The sequence below is a fragment of the Myxocyprinus asiaticus genome, chromosome 9 (assembly GCF_019703515.2).
Source record: "Myxocyprinus asiaticus isolate MX2 ecotype Aquarium Trade chromosome 9, UBuf_Myxa_2, whole genome shotgun sequence".
In the NCBI taxonomy this organism is placed as follows: Eukaryota; Metazoa; Chordata; class Actinopteri; order Cypriniformes; family Catostomidae; genus Myxocyprinus; species Myxocyprinus asiaticus.
In genome coordinates, this window is record NC_059352.1 from 25,399,623 (window position 1) to 25,423,181 (window position 23,559).

The 23,559-nt window shown below is 39.2% G+C and overlaps 1 protein-coding gene across 21 annotated transcripts in view; it reads left to right on the plus strand.

Moving 5' to 3' along the window:
• The window catches only part of LOC127446333 (SH3-containing GRB2-like protein 3-interacting protein 1), a 129,465-nt gene extending 105,959 nt beyond the window's left edge, over positions 1 to 23,506 (plus strand). For 14 of the 21 annotated variants that reach the window (XM_051707164.1, XM_051707169.1, XM_051707172.1 and 11 more), the window contains 8 exons: positions 787 to 846; positions 3,568 to 3,679; positions 7,434 to 7,589; positions 10,457 to 10,589; positions 13,084 to 13,286; positions 13,633 to 13,697; positions 14,528 to 14,692; positions 22,471 to 23,506. In XM_051707164.1, coding sequence (XP_051563124.1) covers positions 787 to 846; positions 3,568 to 3,679; positions 7,434 to 7,589; positions 10,457 to 10,589; positions 13,084 to 13,286; positions 13,633 to 13,697; positions 14,528 to 14,692; positions 22,471 to 22,493 — 917 coding nt within the window. In that variant the 3' untranslated portion in view covers positions 22,494 to 23,506. The remainder of the gene's footprint in view (positions 1 to 786; positions 847 to 3,567; positions 3,680 to 7,433; positions 7,590 to 10,456; positions 10,590 to 13,083; positions 13,287 to 13,632; positions 13,698 to 14,527; positions 14,693 to 22,470) is intronic. The other 7 variants (XM_051707173.1, XM_051707176.1, XM_051707181.1 and 4 more) reach the window with 3 other exon arrangements.
• The last annotated feature ends 53 nt before the right edge of the window (positions 23,507 to 23,559 follow it).

A 23,559-nucleotide genomic window follows, 5' to 3' on the forward strand; every position in this document is an offset into this window, starting at 1 on the left:
TTGAAATAACGCAGACGGATGGCTTCAACAGAAGCATATACCATTGATGAACAACCTCTGAGCTCATGGTAGGTCTGTCTTTAAAGGTTTATAGGTTAGCGTTGAAAAACAATTTGTCTATGGAAGAAATGAATGGGATTTTTACTTCTGGAACCAGACTGTTGCACTCTATAGCATATGGATGACCTCAAAGCTAATAGATGTGGAATAAAAGCAACAAAGCTCTTTTGATTTCATGGGCTCTTTAATTCTTAAACGGCTCAGATCGTCTCTAGTCTTGATCTTACATGTACAGTAGATGAGCCAAACTACCCTAGTTTTCAGTCAAAATTCACTTCTATTCTGCACTGTTTGTCCGGCCAACAGACTGTGACGTCTTCATATAGTCTTTGTGACGCTACACAGTGCATTGTGATGTTACACATTAAAATACACTTGCACTTGCATCCTTATTATTAATAATCTAGTAATAATGCAAACATAACCAAAAGAAAATCTTTGTCAATATATTTTTATACTTCCAATCTTGTTGCAAATAAAAGGGCCAGCACATGATTTGCCCCATGTGCTGTGCAACATTTATGAATGTTTCACACATCATTGTCATCCCCATCTAGTGAGCTGTGACCACCATCGTTGCCCTTTGACCTATACGCCTGCAACCCCATTACTGTGCCGTTTGATAGACCTGTGTGTGACTCACGCTACTGTCCTTCTCTCCCCCTTCTCCTTCCCCCCACCTCTGCTCACTGCCCCCATCCTTTTACTCCCCTCCCTCAAACACAGAGACAGACCAGCCCTCCCTCGTATGGTTTGACAGAGGCAAGTTTTATTTAACATTTGAAGGTAAGTTGGGGTTTATATCTAAGGACGTAGCGCGTGCACACTCAAGTCTCATCTGACTTCCCCTTTTCTCATGCGTTCATTCCTTCATCAAATCACCGTGACTTTTCATTTTCCTCAACAGCATCTGCTTTGCTCTGTATATCTTCTTTGCCATTCAGCTGTTCATCTTCCATACAGTGGCAGCTTCTCTTTTCCTCTAAGATCATCATTTTTTTCACCTACGTAACTAATGTCTTCTTGTTCTTGATGTTTGTTGCTCATCTGCTTTGATCTCTTCATTCTGACTTTGGTCTTGATTCATAACACAATCTTTCAGCTTCAGGAATGCCATTGAAGTTGCATGCTCTCTATCACGACTTGCTTTCTTTTACTTTCACTATTTCTACTTTTACAGTTGTTATTTTGTACTTGTCCTTGGTTGATCTTATCATTTGAACTTAAAAGAAATGCATTACAAATTCAAAGAAGAATACAGATAGGATTTAACTTGAGACAATGCTTTATAAATAGAGTAGTGTAAATCTCTTAAGTGCTCTTGTTAATTCTCAAAGTGTTAAGACAAATTGTTTGAAATGTATTCCCTAAGTAAATCTGCCCCTTTTGTATTTTGTTACTTGTGCTTTAGAAGGTGAAATCTAATCATGATTGGCCTACAGAAGATCATAATATAAAATTATAAAACCTTTTATTTACTTAACAACTTTGCTTTAAAAACACTTACGGTGGTTTTTTGGTCTTAGCTGGTTTAAGCTGGTCTATCTACAGTTCTGTGAAAAAGTATTTGCCCCCATCCTGATTTCTTCTGTTTTTGTGTGTATCATACTAAATTGTTTCAAAATCTGAGTAAACACAAAATACAGTTTTTAAATGATAATGCAATTTATTGAAGCAAAAAAGTTATCCAATACCAACTGGGCCTGTTTGAAAAAGTTACTGAATCCCCAAATCTATGAAATTGCATTCATAATGGGGTTCAGCTGGACAAGACACACCCAGGCCTGATTACTGCCAGCCCTGTACAATCAAATCAACACCTAAATAGAACTTTTTCAGCAGCATGAAATTGGATAAAAGCTCTCATCCAGTAGCACACTGTGTCAAGGTTGAAAGAAATTCCAGAAATTATGAGGAAAAAGGTGATTGAAATACATTTGTCTGGAAAGGGTTACAAGGCTATTTCAAAGGCTCTGGGACTCCAAAGAACCACAGTGAGAGACATTATTTCTCCAAATGGAGAAAACTTGGCACGGTATTGAACCTTCCCAGAATTGGCCGACCTTCCAAAATTCCTCCAAGAGCACAGCGATGACTCATCCAGGAAGTCACAAAAAAGCCAAGGACAACATCCAAGGAACTGCAGGCCTCTCTCGCATCAATAAAGGTCACTGTTCATGACTCCACTATCAGAAAGACACACTGGCCAAAAATCGCATCCATGGAAGAGTGGCGAGGCGAAAAACACTGCTAACCCAGAAGAACATTAAGGCTTGTCTGAATTTTGCCAAAACACACCTTGATGATCCTCAAACCTTTTTGGAGAATGTTCTGTGGACTTATGAGTCAGGGCCAGGATGACTTCTGATAATTGAGGGAAACATGAATTTTGCTCTCTACCAGAAAATCCCAAAGGAGGATATCCAGTCATCAGTCCGTGAGTTGAAGATCAAGCGCAACTGGATTATGCAGCATGACAATGACCCAAAGCATAGGAGTAAGTCCACCTCTAAATGGCTCAAAAGAAGCCAAATTAAAGTTTTGGAGTAGCCTAGTCAAAGTCTTGACTTGAACCCGATTAAGATGCTGTGGCAGGACCTTAAACGGGCAGTTCCTACTCGAAAACCCTCAATGTGGCTGAACTAAAGCAGTTCTGCAAAGAAAAGTGGGCCAAAATTCCACCACAGTGTTGTGAAAGACTGATCTCCAGTTATCCGAAGCATTTGGTTGCAGTTGTTGCTGCTAAAGGTGGCACAACCAACTACTAAGTTTAAGGGGGCAGTTAGATTTTAATATGGGTAATATAGGTGTTGGATAATATTTTTGCTTCAATAAAAAAAAAAATATACATATATATATATATATATATATATATATATATATATATATATATATATATATATATATATATATATACTTAAAAACTGTAGTTTGTGTTTACACAAGATGCCTTTGTTTTATGTTATATCTTGTTTGAAGATCTAAATCAATTTGGTATGAAAAATACACAAAAATAGAAGAAATCAGTGAGGGGCAATTACTTTTTCAAATCATTTTAGTATCCTAGTCTGGCCAAGCTGGTGCTCAGCTGGTTTAGCTGGTTGGCCAGCTGGTGTCCCTGCTTACAAATGGCCAAAATCCCTCTAAAACCAGCAAACAGACCAGCTTGACCATACTTTTATCCAACAAGTTAAGACCAGCAAAAATGAAAGTCAAAAGTGAGCAGAAAAGTGAGCAGTTTTCATTTGAAGAGACTTTGTGTTAGTTTAAGGTCTGGGTTCAAGTTCTAAAGGAATTGTATGTCTCATAATCTGAGGTGTTTGTGTGTTTACATTTCTCTCATTCTTTATCACAGTTGCTCTACATATTGTATGTATTTGCTATTTTTATTGTATGTATTTGCTATTATTTGCTCTTGTGTATCTCAAAGGCTGATCGAAATTGCATTTTTGTCTGATAACATGTTCTGACTCAGTATCTGTGATGTGCATGTTTGTGTTCTCTCAGGCTGTTCTCGAGGGCCCAGTCCCCTCACCATGGGGGCCCAGGACACACTACCTGTGGCTGCAGCTTTCACAGAGACAGTCAGTGCCTACTTCAAAGGAGCTGACCCTAATAAGTATGTGATACCATCTTATCCTCAAAACCACCTTAGCACTGTAGTCAGTACCTACTTTGTGTGTGCATAAATAACAAAACCTCAATCTGAACAGGGCTTATCTTTCTCCTCATTGATAGCTGTTTAAATGCTAATTTATTTTGCTTGCACTGCCAGAAGATTTCAATAAGCAATATCAAGTAATAGAATTAGTGAACAGCAGGGCTTCACTAACATATTGTATCTGAGTGGAGCTTTCATATACCAGTACTGTTTTAAGTGAAATGTTTATCCAATAGAAGCTTTTATCAAATAATACCATGGCAAAGTTAGCCTGCTGGAGTAACTTGTAGTTACTTGTTACTGTTTATGAATGTTAGGCTTAATCACTTTGGGCTGTCATTATCTCATAATAATTTTGGGCTGCAGTCTTAAGCTGTGTCCAAAAGTTTAAAATTATTCTCTTGTCAGGCAGTATATTGAGATAGAAAGAGGTAGGAATGCATCAAGGCATGTCTGAATCCAATAGTTCATCTGGTCAATTTATTAAAGCAGCGTAGACGTATAATTTGCTGCTTATGGGATCGCACTATCCTACTGTGTGTGTGGAATGCCGCAATTAGTTGAAAGAATAAAAATGGTATTTGACAGAGCAGTTGAAATAAGTATATTAATGTATTAATTTAGGGGCTATAAATCAAATTCATTACAAGATATGCCGATTAATTAATTGAGAAAAATTATTCAATAAATCATGATGAAATAATTATAAATAATTATATTAAAATAAGTATAAATGTAATATATAATAAATATAATATTTCAAATAATTAAAAAACATTATATTATTGTGGCAGATGAGTAAAGCATTGATTAGACAAGTGGCTTTAGAAGGCAATATATTGTTTATTTCCATATTAAACATAAGCTTATCACTGGCCTACAGTACACCACAATCAATTTCGCAATTAAATTAGTCAGTCTGTCCGAGGTAGACTTATTATAAGGGCTTTTCTTAGGACTCGTCTATGTACACATGCGTAAGACACTTTTGGAGCATCTCACTTGGGTTGTGTCGCATCATAAACCCAGCATTTTTAGGACATTGTGTCAGATTAAACATAGTTTGAAACATAGTTTTAAAAAACACACCTGAAGACCCCTGAATTCAGAGTTGACCAGCTGTATTTGAACGCAAAAACATGTCCTCATCTTGTGCTGTCCGCTGTCAGTCCCTGTGTTCCAAACGGGATAAGTCCGAACAATTTTAGCCACCATGTTGAAGGATCGTTCCTAACTGAAGGGCTCATAATTAGCTGCTTCAAAGGGTCCTTCGAAATGGGTGTTTCCGTAGGGTTCAACAGATGGACACTTCGCTGCCAGCAGACCGGAACTGGTGCATACATCAAAAATATGGAGGCTTGTCAAGTGTAATTTAGGGTAAATTAAACCAGCTGCAACTGCATTCTGTTTCTGAAAACAAAAACATGTGAAATCCCTTGATCTCCATAGTCTATAAAAGCTTTTGATTATTATAATGAACTTTTAAAAATGATTTTAAACCCCTGGCTTTTTGTTTGAAACTGGTTAATGCTTGTGTTATTTTAATGTAAATTCGCTGGATCAGTTATTCTAAAGGAGTTTAAATAAAATGGCATTTTATTTATTTAATAAATGCACTGTATATTTGTTTATTGGTTTCTTTTTTATTAAAATAACAAACACATTTTTTAAATATGAAGCTTAACTTAGTCATAAATATTAAATAATTTATTTTCAGTTTCTATTCTGAAAGCAGTTAGTGATGCAAAATCATGTGTAGGTCTAAATATACCTGATTAGGTGCAAGTGATGTTCATTAGCATCAGCCTTTGTGCGATGGCAGTGGCTCCTTTGGCTTGGATAGATGACGCTGAAGTGCGTTCCGAATTACTGATATTTTTGAATATCAATCCTCTGAAGCTCTCAACCCTCTAAAAGGATTAGGGCATAGGGATGAGCCCTTCAGAATGAAATGCACCCAATGTGTGGTTTGTTGCCTGTACAAGTGTGCATTGCCTGTACAGCTAGAGTTGCGCTTACTGCCCCCTGCTGACTGGGATTCCTAAAAACATGAAGGTGGTACTTTAAGCTTAAATTGCTCCGATGGTAGGATTATTCCTTATTACGGTTTAGGGACATGATTAATTGTTATTTTTTAACATTATATATATATATATATATATATATATATATATATATATATTAAATAATATTAGGGGTGTAACGGTACACAGAAGTCACGGTTCGGTACGTACCTCGGTTTTGGTGTCGCGGTTCGATACGAGTTCGGTACAACAGGAAAAAGCATCAGATCCCAAATGCTAGGTTTCTTTTCATTTATTTTGAACAGACAGTAGTGCAAATTACAGTTTGTTCCACCTAGCGGCATTTAGTCCCCCCTGAGGTAGTTGGTACAGTACAGCCTCCTTTAGTGTATTAAGCACTAAGCAGTAAACAGAATGCACTCTTGCATAGGTCATATTTTTTTTGTAGGGCTGATAAAAAACAAAAGGTATTTGGTCACAATCAGCTACAAAACTGAAAAGCATCTCTTTTGTTGTAAAAGTACAAAATAAATAGAATAATGAAAAATAAAACTTGTGCATTAGGAGGAGTGTTACAATTTGTTCCACTTAAACTATTTGTTGTTTGTGTATATGCCAATTGCCTGGGTAATGACTTTGGCCCTGTCTGCTCTCACATCTAGAGGCTGGTTAAAAGCTGTAGGGATAAGTTTTTGCACTCCTGTCGTCTTTTTCTGCCTAGCTCCAGTGATTGGCACATCTGGGTGATGTCGTCTGATATGTGTTAGCATGTTAGACGTATTTCCACTCACATACCGTACAGCTGCCTTACAACGCCGACACACCGTCCTCATGCTATCTACCACTCGCTCTCCACTGCTGCCATAGTTCACTGGGAACCAGAAACTTTCCCACACTGCTGATTTAAAACAAGTAGGCGGGTCTCCGAGCTCTTGCGTGTCACCTGAACTCGCCATTTTTGTTTTGGGTTGGTGTATAGATGGTGTCTTCTTCTTCTGCTCTTTTTCCTGTTGTGGCCGTTAGCAAAAAGCGTTGCATTACTGCGCGCGCCCCCTTCTGGATTGGAGTGTGGATCGCCTGTGACTGACTCAGATGTATTCTTCGTCTGACTGCATGCACCAAACCGTGACGGCAGTACCGTGATGTTTCGGGATGAATACATGTACCGTTACACCCCAATATATATATATATATATATATATATATATATATATATATATATATATATATATATATTTGAATAATTAAATTGACAGCCCTAATTACTTCACTTCTGTCAATTTATTATTTAATTTCTTACGGTAAAAGTAAGTATTGTGTCATTAAATATTCACTTTATTTGCTTTGCCTATTTCTAAATATATGATGTAATGGTGCCTTGGAATTTAAATACTGTTTGTTAAGGCACTGACTGACTAGGCAGCATTCTGTTGCAGGCACAGCCTTGATTTGATGTTTAAGTCAGTACCAAAACAATATTTCTCTGTCATCTCTCCCTCTCACTCTATTGATCTCTCTCTTTTTCTCTCTCTGTCTGTTCTCTACCTCTGTTTTTCTCTCTGTCTATATTTTACTGATGTCTTATTACCCGATTTGTGATTTTATGATGGCCACTTTGTTTCTAACACTGTTTCAAACTCACCAAATCTGTGTTCTCATGTTTATGTCTAATAATGTTGCTTTCTAAGGTGTGTGGTGAAGATCACTGGAGAGATGGTGTTGTCCTTCCCAGCAGGGATCACACGGCATTTTGCAAATAACCCCTCGCCCGCTGTGCTAACCTTCAGCATAACCAACTACAGTTGTCTGGAACACGTCCTGCCTAACCCTCAGTTACTGTGCTGGTAACAACATTCATCTAACATCACCTACAGTATAACTTTCACACACCATAATCCCCACCATATGTATTGGTACAGTATAAAATGTAACAACTGTAACAATTTTTTGGGATAGTTCACCCAAAAATTAATTCTCATCATTTACTCACTCTCATGCCATCCCAGATGTGTTTGACTTTCTTTCTTCTGCTGAACACAAACAAAGATTTTTAGAAAAATATCTCAGCACTGTAGGTCCATACAATGCAAGTGAATGGTGGCCAGAAATTTGAAGGTCCAAAAAGCATATAAGGGCAGCATAAAAGAAATCCATATGACTCCAGTGGTAAAAATGTTACTATCAATTGCCACTTTCACATTTTTCTTTTGTTTTTGGCTATTCACATTCTTTGTGCATATCTCCACCTACTAGGCAGGGAGAAGAATTTATATTAAAAAAAGGACTTAAACATTGATCTGTTTCTCACCCACACCATCATATCGCTTCTGAATACATAGATTTAACTGGAATCACTGGATTTAACTGGATTACTTTAATTCTGCCTTAATGTGCTTTTTGGACCTTCAAAGTTCTGGCCACCATTCACATGCATTGCATGGACCTACGGACCTACAGTGCAGAGATATACTTCTAAATATCTTTGTTTATGTTCAGCAGAAGAAAGAAAGTCATACACATCTGGGATGACATGAGGATGAGTAAATGATTAGATAATTAAAATTTTTGGGTGAACTATCACTTTAGAACAGCCTTTATTATGAATTTCCTCACTTTTCCCATTTTGCCTCAGAAATAATAAGCATCAGCAATTATATGTATTGTTAATTAATGCTTATTACACAGCTGTCTGGAATACTTGATTATGATTAGTCGATTGCAGCAATCTGCGGTCAAATATTTTTGTGTAATGACCATTAAATGACCAATATGTTTGACTTACATTTTTATCTCTCGTAGCACCCCGTGGTCTGATTAAATAATTTCAACTCAATATTTCTTGTCTGGTCTGCGTCAGGCTTTATTTTGCAATAAGGACTGGCTGACTGTACATTATACCTTACTTATATACTTCAGTAATTGGTAATGGAGGTAATTGGTAGTTGAAGGAGAGTTTGTAACTCCAGTCTCTTACCTCATGATTCATAATTGTCCATTCAGTCAGCTGAGAGTGACTCACATATGACTAATCAAATGTGATCTCCCCACTCTGAAAAAGTGGCTTTTGAAAGGGTAGTGTGGTGTAATCTGTCTGAGGGGATGTGATCGTTCACTGATCTTGCAAAAACATTTTCTGTTTTATGAAATCGTTGCTTTATCTTGTCCTATGTACGGGTTATCTTATGTAGCCAGACATGTTGGATACACATTGATTCAAGCAAAAATTGAGGCCATACATTACTGTGGTTTTAGCACAGGAAAGCAGTGTTCTTAAAGGGATAGTTCACCCAAAAATTAAAATTCTCTCATCATTTACTCACCATCACAGATGTGTATGACTTTCTTTCTTCTCCTGAACACAAATGAAGATTTTTAGAAGAATATTTCAGCTCAATAGGTCCTTATAATGCAAGTGAATGGTAGTCAGACATTTGTAGCTCCTAAAATCACATAAACAAAATATGAAAGTAATCCATATGACTTCAGTAGTTAAATCTGTATCTTACAAGATACAAGAGATACAAGTTACCTTCATTGCCACTGTACAAGTACAATGAGATGTCGTTTGGAGCAAGCCTGTAGATGCCTAATTAAGAATAAAACTATAAAGAATAAAAACACTTATAAACTTTGAGACACAAAGAATAAAATAGATAAATATATATATAAGATACAAAATATGAAATAAGATACATTTTCTTTTGCCTGAAAATGCTAGTTAATGTTATCATATTGGACTAAAACTTACTGACTTTGCTCACACAGGGTATCACAACTTTCCAGAAGTGTTCACCTTGTTACACTTGTGGTGTTCCTGGTCAAAAATGACCGGCCTCTTAAAAATTGCTTATACAAATTGCTGCATAAGCTCAGGTCAATGAGGCCTACGATCAATAAGTTCCAAAAAGAAATGCAAAACCTGTGCTAATTGAAAGAAAACAAGCTGGCAAAAAGATCTAATCCAATATTTCGTGATAATATGGCATAATGAGAGATTTATAAGCTATTTTTAATTGGTTGGTCATTTTTGAACGGGAACACCACAAGTGTGACTTTGTGCCATTTTGTACAAAATAAAAGCATTTCAAAACAAACTTCCTGGTTAAACATTAAAGCACACTAGTGTGATAAATAGTACAGAATCTAGTCATATGGATTACTTTTATCTTTCCTTTATGTGATTTTTGGAGCTACAAATGTCTGATCATCATTCACTTGCATTGTAAGGACCTACAGAGCTGAAATGTACTTCAAAAAATCTTTGTTTGTGTTCTGCTGAAGAAATAAAGTCATACACATCTGGGATGGCATGAGGGTAAGTAAATAATGAAAGAATTTTCATTTTTGGGTGAACTGTCCCTTTAAGGATGACGAAAAGCCCCTTAAATGTGGTAAAATCACTGTAACGCATGGCCTTGTGTGGCTTATTGCTTTAATAACACAGCTACAACAACATCTAAAAAGACACAATGTTCAATAAATAGTTACATTTATGAAAGTTATTAATTGGAATAAACCAAGTACAGGTACTGTATAGTTCATTAACTTAACAGTAGCTATCTACGATTACCAAGCATTTTAGCAATTTGGCACATTAATATAGAACATTTTGTTTTCTAAAATAATATGAACCAGTTGTTATAATTGGATGTTCATTGGATCATAGTTAAGCATGATTTGAAGAATGAATGCATTTTCAAATTTCTTACAGTGACACCACACCGTCCAATCCAGACTCAAAGGAGTTCTGGGTGAATATGCCAAACCTGATGACCCATTTAAAGAAGGTGGCAGAGCAGAAACCACAGGCAACATACTACAATGTAGACATGCTGAAATATCAGGTAAGAACCTCAAACCAACATTAACCAGATGCATAAAGGCACAAGTATGCATATAGGGTTTTAGAAATTTGCTTAATATCTTACATCTCTGGTTATATCTTACATTATTTATTTTGCGATCTCATTAATGCACTTTATTATGTGCTTTTAGCATTGTTTTTAACTTCTGCAACCTTATCAGAAAAGACCGGCATTTTTGTGTCTCGACCCGCCAGTTGAGAACCACTATCTAACATAGGGGTGTCCTAGTTAAAAACTGAATGTCCTAATGTGGCCCACGAAATATTTTAGAAATTTTAGAGTGGAATTTGGACCCACTGTTGAGTAATTATATAAAATTCATATTCTGAACACTGTGTGCCGCTATCATGTACAGCCACATTTCACAGCACATCGTCTCCACTAGTGCTCTCTTTGCAGTTGCCAACAGCTTCTTCTACTGGCAGACTTCAACAGAAATTTGGAAAACTCCAGATTTCAGAAAAAGAATGAAGCATTTGTCATAGGGCTGCTATCGGATTAGGTACTTTGATCATGTACTTATTCTCATGAAAATGTCTCTATCACATGTCGTACAACTGAGTAGAGCTGACATTTTGTGAGTATCTGAACAGAGTTTGAGTGCGTACAGAGACGCGACAGCCAAACAGACTTTTCTAAAACATCCTCTGTAGCACTGGCAAGTTTCATTCATTCTAAAAATTCTAAATTGGCTCATTCTAATGTTTCATTGAAACATGAAAAATGATTTACGGACTTACCAGTACCACTTTAGAGTAACATAGACTTTATTTACAGTAGCGCCATCTTTGATTTTTGATGAGAATGAAATCAAGGCTGTGAGGGATAGACTGACATTCTCTCAGTGACATGCACTGTATAAAGCTATCAGAAAATTCCTAGATCACATCTAATTTCCACATTGTCTGGAGTTTTTTGTCTACTGACATTTCTTTGAAAAATATTTTTTCAATGTTTCGTCAACGGACACTTTAAACAACTGTACAATCCATTGAAGAGACTATGTCTTTGTCTTTCCCTTTCAGCCTCGTTGTCATTCCCATCAAAAATCAAAGATGGCGCTGATGTGAACAAGGTTTATAGGAGAGAGCGCTTAATACACTCACGCATCTATGGATGTACTGCGTGCGCTCAGATCGCACATGAGCGTCAACCAAATAAAAGGGAGAGCAATAATTTTGATCAAATTAAAATCAAATTTGTAACACGAGTAACAAAAGAACAGAAACTATGATTTGATTACTATTCAGTTAAGTGTAATCCCTTGAATCACGTCATTGCAGTAAAATGTAATCTGGTTCTAATTATTGTGCTGTGTCACACTCAGTGCTCAGTAGGAGTTCTATTTCTGCTTTGCAGTAACTGAATGGACATCAAAAATAAAAATACAAAATAACACAAATTAACAGATGTTCAATATAATATTTATAATTATAACAGTATAATATTTCATATAAAAATGTTACATCTCTGTTCCTTTGCAAGTGTTCTTGGTGAGAGAAATATTCTTTATTAAAGGATTCTCATCCCTTGTTAAAATTCTCTCATCATTTACTCACCCTCATGCCATCCCAGATGTGCATGGCTTTCTTCTGCACAACAAAAATTAAGATTTTTAGAAGAATATCTCAGCTCTGTCCATACAATGCAAGTGAATGGTGATCAAAAGTTTGAAGCTCCAGAAAACAAATAAAGGCAGCATAAAAGTATTCCATCAGACTCCAGGGTTTTAATACACGTCTTCCGAAGCGATCCAATCATTTTTTGGGTGAAAACAGACCAAAATATAACTCCTTTTTCACTATAAATCTTGACATCAGCAGTCTCCTTGGTGATCATGATTTCAAGCTCTGCACATGCATCAAGCACTAGGAAGTGTAATTGAGCTTGTAATCATGAGTTATATTTTGGTCTGTTCTCACCCAAAACCAACTGGATCACTTCAGAAGACATTGACTTAAACCCTGGAGTCTGATGGATTACTTTTATGCTGCCTTTGTGCTTTCTGGAGCTTCAAACTTTTGATCACCATTCACTTGCATTGTATGGACCTACAGAGCTGAGATACTCTTCTAAAATCTTAATTTGTGTTCTGCAGAAGAAAGAAAGCCATTGACATCTGGGATGACATGAGAGCGAGTAAATGATAAAATAATTTTCATTTTTGGGTGAACTACTCTACCACAAAGTGTGATTAAAACTCTCATAATATTTGGCATACAATATAAAGATGATTCAGTAGTGGCAATCTTGTAGCATCTAGTCTTTTTTTATTACAACAATGTGGCCTGCACTTTTTTATTTATTTATTTATTTATTTATTTATTTTTGCATCTGGCCCCCAATAAAAATAGTTTGGACACCCCTGATCTAACATAATACCATAGTCCATGTGCTGTTTATAGAAATTCTATTTCTAGATCTGACCTCAGTTGTGTCTTATTGTATATCTTAATTTCTGTGTGTGTATCAGGTATTGCAGAAGGGTCTACAGTCCACTCCTCTAAATCTGGCAGTGAGCTGGAGGTGTGAGCCTACCAGTACCGATCTGAGAATAGACTACAAATACAATGGAGGGGCCATGACCACTCCTGTCGCCCTCAACAATGTTCAGTTCCTCATCCCAGTGGACGGAGGGGTCAACAAACTGCAGGCTGTGCTTCCCCCAGCTGCCTGGTGAGAAATCAAGGGCTAGACTCCTCTGTTTATGGGCTTATGTTTAACTATTTTATATTCAAATCATTGTGAAATGGGCTAGTAAGTACTAGATTTAGTGTTGTAAGGTTTGACGTTGAAATCCCAAATTTCAGTGCCAGTCAATGCACTGTTTGATGATTACTATATATTTTAAAGACAAAGATAACATTTTAAGAATTGATCATTGAGAAACCCATATTGGTCAACCACTGATCTGGAAATTGAAGGGAACTCAATGTCTATGGTGGCTACAGCCCTGTTTAAAAGGGTCGGGTCATAGTAAAAAGATGTAATTTTGACCATTTTCACTATATGATCTTTAAAGGAATGCAGAGCAGCAGAGAATCTTATGGAAGATTCCGGATATTTCACAGAAGTCTGAAAATGGAGGTGAGATTTCATGATTCACAAAAGAATGACCACGTTTACATGCACATAAGAAAACGGTTTATTCCAGGGTTTTTGCAGCAAGCGGCGTTCTGAAACATCTTGTAAACGAGAACTTGCAATGTTTGCCTTACAACGGTTAAGGGATTAAGAGTAGGTGGTATAACACACCCAGGTGTCTCCCAGAGAAAACTGCTTATGTGGCCATGTAAATACATAAGCGGCGTTCTAACAGGTTTTTGAGGAGTGTGCATGTGCATGGAACAGACCGAATAACAAACGTCATAGGAAGGAGCCCAACAACAAATCAACAAAACATTTCTGGGAGTAAAGTGGGAAAAGCACATACACTATAAACTATACCCATTTATAAACACCACTGTAAAATATCGCAGCTGCATGTATATGGGGGTAAAGAGTACCCCTTTCTTGCAATAAGCCACTTTCTCGCAATAACCCACTCTCTGGTGTCAATTTAAACTTATTCACTGAGCCCGTTAACATGCACACCAATACGCTGATGATGACTCTCTAAAATCAGCTTATTTTAAAAATGCAAGAAATCCGCATTTACATGACATTTGAAATAATCGCGTTATTCTCTACTTTTGACGTCAATCTGTGAAGAGGCATGCGCTCAACACATGCGTTCATTGGATGAACCAAGAACACAAGCGTTTACATGACCGCATGCATTGTCGGCTTATTAAGCATAATCGGTGTAAGATCATGCATGTGAATGCACTATTGTGTATCTATCACTGTTTTTATCCATTTCCCCCTGTCTTTTTCCCCTTTTCATTGTACATCCACTCTTTTCTTCCTCTGTCCAGGTGTGGGATCTCTGCTGGCTCGTTTCCAGCTTACAGATGGTCCCAGTAAACCTGCCCCAGTGGCAGTGCAGTTCACCAGCGAGGGCAGCACTCTGTCAGGCTGTGACATTGAGCTGGTTGGCCTTGGATATCGTTTCTCCCTCATCAAGAAGAGATTTGCAGCAGGTGAGTTATTAGAGAAACGGCTTTTATCAGTAATGTAAAGTCTAGGAATCATGGTGTGTTCACATTAGGTTTTGAACATTCAAAATAACACCACAACTAATATATCTAAATTATATAGGAAATGATGTCACACTCTAGAGCTTCTGTTTGTAATAAATAATATACCCCAAATAACAAACAATAATACATTAAAATGTTAAAATATACCATCTACATAATTTTCCTACAAGTTTGTATTCTTTGTATTGAGCCGAGAGGGTCTATATGTGACATATAGATAATCTAGTGGTCAACAGTTTTTCACTGTACGAATTTGCAGGTCAGAGTTTGGTATCAATTTGGTACACAGCAAAAGACGAAACATCTTCATCAAATATGCTTGCATTTTTGCTCTCCCTGAAAGTGAATAGAGCATAAAATCTTGAGAATTTCTTGAGATTATCTATACATTGTAAAATAAGTTACACTGAATTTATTAGGGGTGGGTTAAAATATAGATTTTCCGATGCATTGCGTCTTTGTTGGAATGATTTTGATATCGATTCTTAAATCCCAAGATCGATCTTTTACTCTATAAGCAACACTCTACTACAATGAGAGGAAATCGCTCAAATTAGCAACCAAATTTCATGCTATACGACTAAACTGTGTATTGGCAATTGGCTGGTAAATGTTTATATTTCACTTAATAGTGATTGTGTAGTATAGTGATGTAGTATTCAGCGGCGAGATCCTTTCACTGCATGTAGAGAATAAAAGTTGTTCCATGTGTGTCCAAAGACAAGATCCACGCAACCTATTTGTTATTGAAAATTTGTTCTTTTAATACCCTTTCTGTTCTCAACAGTCATTTGTTGATCAAAAACAACAAAAAAGAAATATTTCATTCTAATCACGCGTAGAACAGATGAGATGAAACTGTTCGAGTCTCTCTTGTTTACATGCACTCATTTACAGAAGCTCTGTACAGAAATGCCATCTTTCTTAAAGAGAAAGTGCCGGGAGCAGGTCATGTGACGCCATGCGAGAAGCAGACGTGTGAGCGACTAGCTCTGCGCACTTTGCTAGTTTTTTAATTGTTTTAATGTTATAAGCCGGTGAGATTCGATACACCCAGTTACATATTTGCTCTTTGAGGTAAACATGGCAAAGAAGTCAAAATCCTCAGACACTGGAGACATTAAAAGACACTTACATGCTCAAGTTGAAACCTCTGACAGCCCTGCGAGCCGGGGACTCAATTTGGAAAGCGCGACGGGAGAAGAAATCCAGCATCAACTGTCCAACATCTCGGTGATGCTGACGAAAGTTGTTGCTGACTTGGAGGATCTCGCTGTAATACGTCGATTCTCTGAGTTGGTCACAAGGGTGGCAGATGTTGAGAAACTGATCGATTATCTGGAGTCATCGGAAAGGGAATTATCCGCTAATCCACCCACGTCCAAAACAGACTTGGAACACATTTTGGAAAAATTGGAAGATCTCGAAAATAGGAACCAAAGGAACAATATACGGATTGTTGGAATTCCTGAGCATGAAGAGGGCAAAGATATGAAATTCCTGGACGAGCTCTTCCCGAGTAACAGGCCATAAACTGGAAATCGAACGAGCTCACAGAGTCCCGGCTCACGGATCTGCTGAGGGTGACAGGCCCCGATCAATTCTGGCCAAATTTCTGAGATCATCCGATAAACATCTCGCGTTGCGCCATGCGAGGAGCAAAGGAAAGCTTTCTTGGAAGAATCACAATGTTTTCTTGTTCCCGGACTTTGCGAATTCGACAAGAGAGAAATGCGATCAATTCAAGGAATGTAAGAAACTCTTACATCAATGGAAGATCGCTTTTGCACTGATGTTTCCAGCCAAACTGAGAATAGACACCAAGGACGGTCGCAAAGTATTTTTATGCCCCAAGCAGGCACTGGCTTTTTTTTTTATACTGTCTGAGGAAGCTGGGTGGCATTTTTGTTCCCTGTCTGTCACTCACTCGACGTTGTGTCGATGTAGTGACACTAGGGGTCACTCTTGGGAGCCCCAAACACCTCTTACTTAGGAAAAAAAGGCCAATGGGAATTGGCGAGTGGAATTTGCATGCCACTCCCCCCGGACATACAGGTATAAAAGGAGCTGGCTCGCAACCACTCATTCAGATTTTCTCTTCGGAGCGGAGCGGTTGCGTTCAGTGCACTGAATCCAATCTCGCTACTTTCACCTCAAACTGAGGCTCATTTCAGCGGCAGAGTGCAGAGAACGCCCTGGGCGCTTTTGCAGAACAAAAGAGTATATTCTAAAAAGAGTATATTTTCTAGCTAAAGGAGTGGCACTCACGGAACATCTTTTTAAAGATACCTTTCCGTTTGTGTATTATTCATGGTTGCGGTCTTTATCTCTCCGCTTCTGATGGCCACGATCGCTGTCTTACGTGTCTGGGTGCTGCCCACACGGAGACATCGTTCATGGATAGGTCATGTCCTCATTGCGAGAACATGACTATGGCAACGTTGTGGTCACGGCTTTCCTTTGTAAGAGGGCAAGCCACCCCAGCGGCTCCCCGCCTTGGTCCTTCTACCTACGGGTATGAGACTGCGTCGGTTAGCACTGGGGGAGATTTGGGGACTTCAATGGGAGCACCTCCGCTGGGTAACCCCCCACGGACCTCCCATTCCTCAGCATGCTCGCTTGCCCTGATTGGGCTCTCGGATGAGACCGCCAGCTCGTCTCAGGGTGAGTTTGACCTCTTATTCGGAGCCCGGGAAGATGATGAGCTCTCGATCGCAGCATCGGAGAGCGGGTACATCCAGTCTGAGGCGGAGGCTTCGGCTGGGGTTCCTCCTTCGGGTATGGTCACCCAGTCTCAGGCCGAATTGGAGCTGATGGACTTTCCCGGGTGGCCGCGAGCGTCGGGCTAGAGTGGAACCCTCGATGATTGGATCCTGGGCACAGAGCGCCACTCACGGCCGCGCCCCGCCCCGGTCCCTTTCTTTCCGGAGGTGCATGAGGAGCTGACGAGATTGTGGGGGGCACCTTTTACTACCTGATCCCGGTCTTTCAGCTTCGAAAAAAGGTCACGGTGCGGTCTCTCGGGCAGGCGATGTCCACCCTGGTGGTCCAGGAGCGCCACCTTTGGCTCAACCTGGCCGAGATGAGAGAGGCTGACAAGGCGCAGTTCCTTGACGCCCCCATATCCCAGGTTGGCCTGTTCAACAACACCGTCGAGGACTTTGCCCAGCAGTTCTCGGTGGTGAAGCAGCAGATGGAGGCTATTCAACACATCCTGCCCCAGTGTGGCTCAAGACCCCGCCCCCCATCTGTTCGTCACCAAGGGCATCCTCCTGCAGCAACAACACCGGCTCTGCCGCAGCCCGCCCCCGCAGCCCGGCCCCGGCGTGGAGCCCACCGCAGGAAGCGGATGCCATCCGTCTCACAGCCGGCCGCCAAGAACCCGAGGAAGGCTTTGAGGCGCCCCTGAGAGGGGTGACCCAGGGACGAGGAGACCCGCTACACTGGAGCTGGTGGACAGACCACTCCATCCCCCGGTGGAGGGCCAGGAGGAGAATCTTTTGTTTCGCGCTTTAGAAGTTCTGAGCAGCTCTTTGTCTGCTTTGGCGGACAGCGGAAAGGGAACGCTGTCTCCAAACAGAGGATCGCCCACTGGGTCATTGACGCCATCGTGACAGCATATCATGCTCAGGATGTGCTGCCCCCTGTGGGGCTACAAGCCCACTCTACTAGGAGTGTAGCAGCCTCCTGGGCCCTAACCAATGGCACCTCTTTGGCAGACATCTGCAGAGCAGTGAGCTGGGCAACACCCAACACCTTTGCGAGGTTCTATAATATCCGGGTTGAGCCGGTCTCATCCCGTGTATTGTCAGGTATGAGCAGGTAAGTTCCGGGACAACTGGCCGGGTGTACTGCTTGCGCATAGCGCATGGCTATGAGGCACACAGCAGTCTACCCGTCTCGCACCGCCATTCCACGTAACACAGTTCAGCTTATTGTGGCATTTTGTATAGGGACCCCTAGTGTCACTACATCGACACAACGTCGAGTGAGTGACAGATAGGGAACGTCCTGGTTACTTTCGTAACCTCCGTTCCCTGATGGAGGGAATGAGATGTTGTGTCCCTCTTACCACAATACTGAACTAACCGCTGAAATGGCCGGGACCTTGTCTCGGCTCCTCGGCACAAAACCTGAATGAATGGTTGCGAGCCAGCTCCTTTTATACTAGTATGTCTGAGGGGAGTGGCATGCAAATTCCACTCGCCAATTCCCATTGGCCTTTTTTTTCAAAATCAGAGGTGTTTGGGGCTCCCAAGAGTGACCCCTAGTGTCACTACATCGACACAACATCTTGTTCCCTCCATCAGGGAACGGAGGTTACGAAAGTAACCAGGACGTTTCTTTTTGCATTGGTTCTGCCTAGCGGCTGAAGTATGTTTTGTGGCATGACTCCTTCAAGAAACTTTTGCATTGATGGAAGATCGCTTTTACACTGAAGTTCCTGGCCAGATTGAGAATGGACACTATGGATGACCGCAAAATATCTACATGCTCGCAAAGAGGACATCTTTTATAAAGTTGATGGACTAAGTAAGTCATGGTGTATTCTTTTTTTATGCGGCCTCTGAGTGAATTTGACTCACTCAATACACACTTGATCATCTGAGGAACCGGGACGCCTGTGTTGTTTCTTTTTGGAGTTTGTGGAATAACACTCCTTCGGGACAGTTGTGGATGAATCTGACAAAGCAGGGAAGCTTTTGGCTAGATATATAAAGCAGAGAGAGTATTTTTCTACCATTTCCTCAGTGAAATGTGCTGGTGGTGAAATATTTACCTCAGCCATTGATATTAATAATGCTTTTAAAGAATTCTACTACTGATCTAATATAATCTACTAATCTACTGTTGAAGATATTAGAAAATTTGTGGAACTATTAGAACTCCCTAAACTGACGACTGAGCAAAAAAATTATCTTGATTCTGAGATAACCTGAATTTTTTTGATCTTATGCTACAGAATTGTCTCCACTTTTGTTATTAGTTTATACGGAATCATTAAAGAATGGAAAGCTTCATCCAACCATGACACAAGCCCGGATCAGTCTGATTTTTAAAAAGGACAAAGATCCAAGCGAGTGTAAGAGTTACCGTCCAATTTCTCTGATCCAGCTAGATGTTAAAATTTTGTTACAAATTTTGGCTATCCAATTAAGTAAAGTTATGACATCTCTTATACATATAGATCAGGTGGGGTTTATTCGGGGCTGTAGCTCTTCTGATAATATTAGGCATTTCATCAATATCATGTGGTCAGTGGTGTATGATCAGACTCCGGTCGCTGCCGTCTCACTTGACGCCGAAAAGGCATTTGATATGGTAGAATGGGATTATCTTTTTAAGATTTTGGAAATATACGAGTTCGGGAGTACTTTTGTTGGATGGATTAAGTTACTATATAGACACCCGGTAGCGGTGGTACAAACAAATGGACTAATTTCAGATTATTTTACTCTGGATAGGGGCACTCGGCAGGGTTGCCTTCTTTCCTCATTATTGTTCTGTCTTGCTCTGGAACCATTAGCAGCCATGATAAGAAAGGAGGATGATTTTCCAGGGGTGGTGGCGGGAGGTATGGCGCATAAACATTTGCTTTACGCAGATGATATTTTATTATTCACCTCCGACTCTGCTATAGAAGAGATCTGTGCCTTGCCTCCACAGAATTATTAATTAAGTTTTCAGGATATAGAGTCAGTTGGTCTAAATCCGAAGCTTTGGCTCTGACAGCGTACTGCCCAGTAACGGCTTTCCAGCCGGGCGCTTTCCAGTGGCCCAAACAAGGCATTAAGTATTTGGGCATTTTATTCCAAGCAAAATTCTGTGATTGAGTTAATTTTGACCCCTTAATAAAACGGTTTTCGAGTGATGTGGATAGGTGGGCTTCATTACATTTATCTAAAGTTAATGTTATTAAAGTGAATTGTATTCCAAAATTCAATTACTTGCTGGAGTCTCTCCCTGTAGATGTCCCCCTCTCTTATTTCAAGCAATTTGATAGCATAGCGAAGTCCTTCATTTGGAATGGTAAATGTCCCAAATTACATTTCAGTAAGTTACATAGGCCGATTGACAAAGGTGGGCTAGGCCTACCCAAGATTTTATTTTATTATTATGCATTCGGTCTCAGACATTTGGCTCATTGGTCGCTTCCACCTGAGAGAGCACCTCCCTGGTTCTGTATAGAACAGGAAGTTCTTGCCCCTATTTCACCACTGCAGAGCCTCTCTATCAAATTTAAATGTTGACTCGAGCATATGGCTGAACCCCAAATTATGCATCAACAAGTGCCCTTTTTGCTGGTCGGAGTGGATTGGGAGGGGGGTTACTACACTCGGTGACCTATATGAGAGTGGAGTGTTGAGATGCTTTCAAAATTTGGTTAAACTTTTTGGGATTCCCAGATCTCAGTTCTATAAGTATTTACAGCTGCGCCACCTGCTCTGTACTGTTTTTGAAAGTGGTTTACAGCCCCTAAAGTGGCAGATACTCTGGGAGAGGTGATTACTGCTTTTGGGAAAGGTCATGAAGCATCGGTGTACTCCCTGCTAATTCAGAGTCTGGGGGACGGAACTTCAGCTTCTCTTAAGAGATTATGGGAGAAAGATCTAAACTTGGCATTGGAGGAGGGAGTGTGGGCTAGGATTCTAAAAAACGTCAAATCTGCATCTAGAGATGCAAGGGTTTGCCTTATGCAATTTAGATCTAAAAATAGAGTCTGTTGGACCCCCCTCTAGATTGCATAGGCTTGGTCTTAAAGACACACCCACCTGCTGGCGATGTCAATCAGAAAATGGAGACACAACCCATGTCTTCTGGGGATGTGTTAAAATTCAAGAATTTTGGTTGAGGTTCCAGAGTTTTATGGGTGACATAGTAGGTACTCAAATCTCATTTTGCCCTAGACTCTGTATTTTAGGTGATGGGGCAGTCATTGATGTAGGGGATAAGTACATGAAGAATTGGATCCTGGCTGGTGTTATGATAGGCAGACAGGTTAACCTTAGAGGATGGAACTCAGCTGGAGCCCCCTCGTTTCGTGAGTGGTACGAGGAGATGGGCAGGGTAGCTGCCATGGAAGAGTTGTCATATAGAAGGCTAGGCAACATGGATATGTTCATCAGGAGGTGGGGCGGCTATTTGGCCTCTTTGGAGGGCTCTCGGGGAGGGGCAGTGGAGGGAGACATGTTGTTTTAAATGTGTGTATTGTAGCCTTTTTGTTTTTAAATGTATATTTTCAATTATGTATTTCTAAATATTTTCTACTGTTTTATTGTCTTTTTTGTGTCTTTGTCAAATACATTTGACCACTGGGGTATCTGTTTGTGTTGGGTGGGGGGGTTAATGTTCGGGAGGAAGGGTTGTAAATAATATAATGTGATTCTAAATATTTTTTTTATTTTTTTTTATTATTATTTTTATATATGTTATATGGAATCAGTAAAACTGTTAATAGCAAAAAAAGAAAAAAGAGAAACGGTGCCGGTTTTTAACACATGTTCAGCAAATCAATGTAAATAACTGTAAAAAGTACACATTATGATATTAAACAATAAGCATGTAACAAAAAATATTATATATCACATTATAACTGAAATATACCCATATGAATCCATATTGTGAATGAATCTTGTGAATTGGGAAATCTGTATCAATACCCAGCCCTAGAATTTATTATAAACTATGCATCTTGTGTGTGTTTTTGTTTATCATAGGAAAATACATGGGAGATATCTAAACAACATCTATGATCCATGCAAGTCTGCATATTTTGGACCAATTAAGAAGTAAAACTCCGGACAGATCAATACCCTGACCCCTACCTGACCTAATGAATAAAACAGGTGGACTTCATTCACTCCAGCAGTATTATTCGAGTTGAATTATTAAAATGTGGACCATTTTAGGATGTTCTTATATTTTAGAACTGTATTCACTTTACAACATCTGTATTACAGCAGTTAAACAACCTGGGTTTGTCTGTAAGGTTTAGCCTCTTTTTCTGTCCAATGTGTTGTTGGCTGTGCCTACCTGAACCTGAATATCTCTGTATACCTCTCTAAAAGTGATACAGAAAATCTAATGTTTTATTACTCTATGCATTCAGTTGGTCAGAGGTATCACACTTTCAGAAAATGTATCAAAATATCTAAAGTTCTAAGGATGGTAAACTGAATCTAAAACATACTGGAAGAGGAATGAGCCTCTATGCCACTAGATGGCGCTATATTGTTGCATGTAGGATGAGATCCATACAGGATTTGGTATTACTAAAGCTTAATTAGGCTTGAAAAGGTATTCTCATTTTAATTTACTCAGTACAGTCAGGTTAAAGTCATTAATTGGAAATCTATAGAAATTATATTTTGTCTGAATTTTTAGACAGCCACAGCTTTAAGAATCTCCTGCTTGCAATAGACACACACACACACACACACACAAAATGTCCTCAACAAAAAAAATGTATAATATAATATAGTGTGTGTGTGTGTGTGTGTGTATGTATGTATGTATGTATGTATATATATATATATATATATATATATATATATATATATATATATATATATATATATATATTATACAGTATATCTTGAAGGATGTTTTGTGTTTTCTGGTATGTTAAATAGCCTTTCTGTTGTTCCCATGGGAACAGTGTTAGACATCAGAGTACATGACATCATTATATTTTTATTTATTCATGATGATTTGTTGTAAATGTAAAAAATAAAAATAAAAAAATACACTGAATATGAATAGACTTTGAATGGTATCACAATTTAGGATCCTTACAGTTATAAACA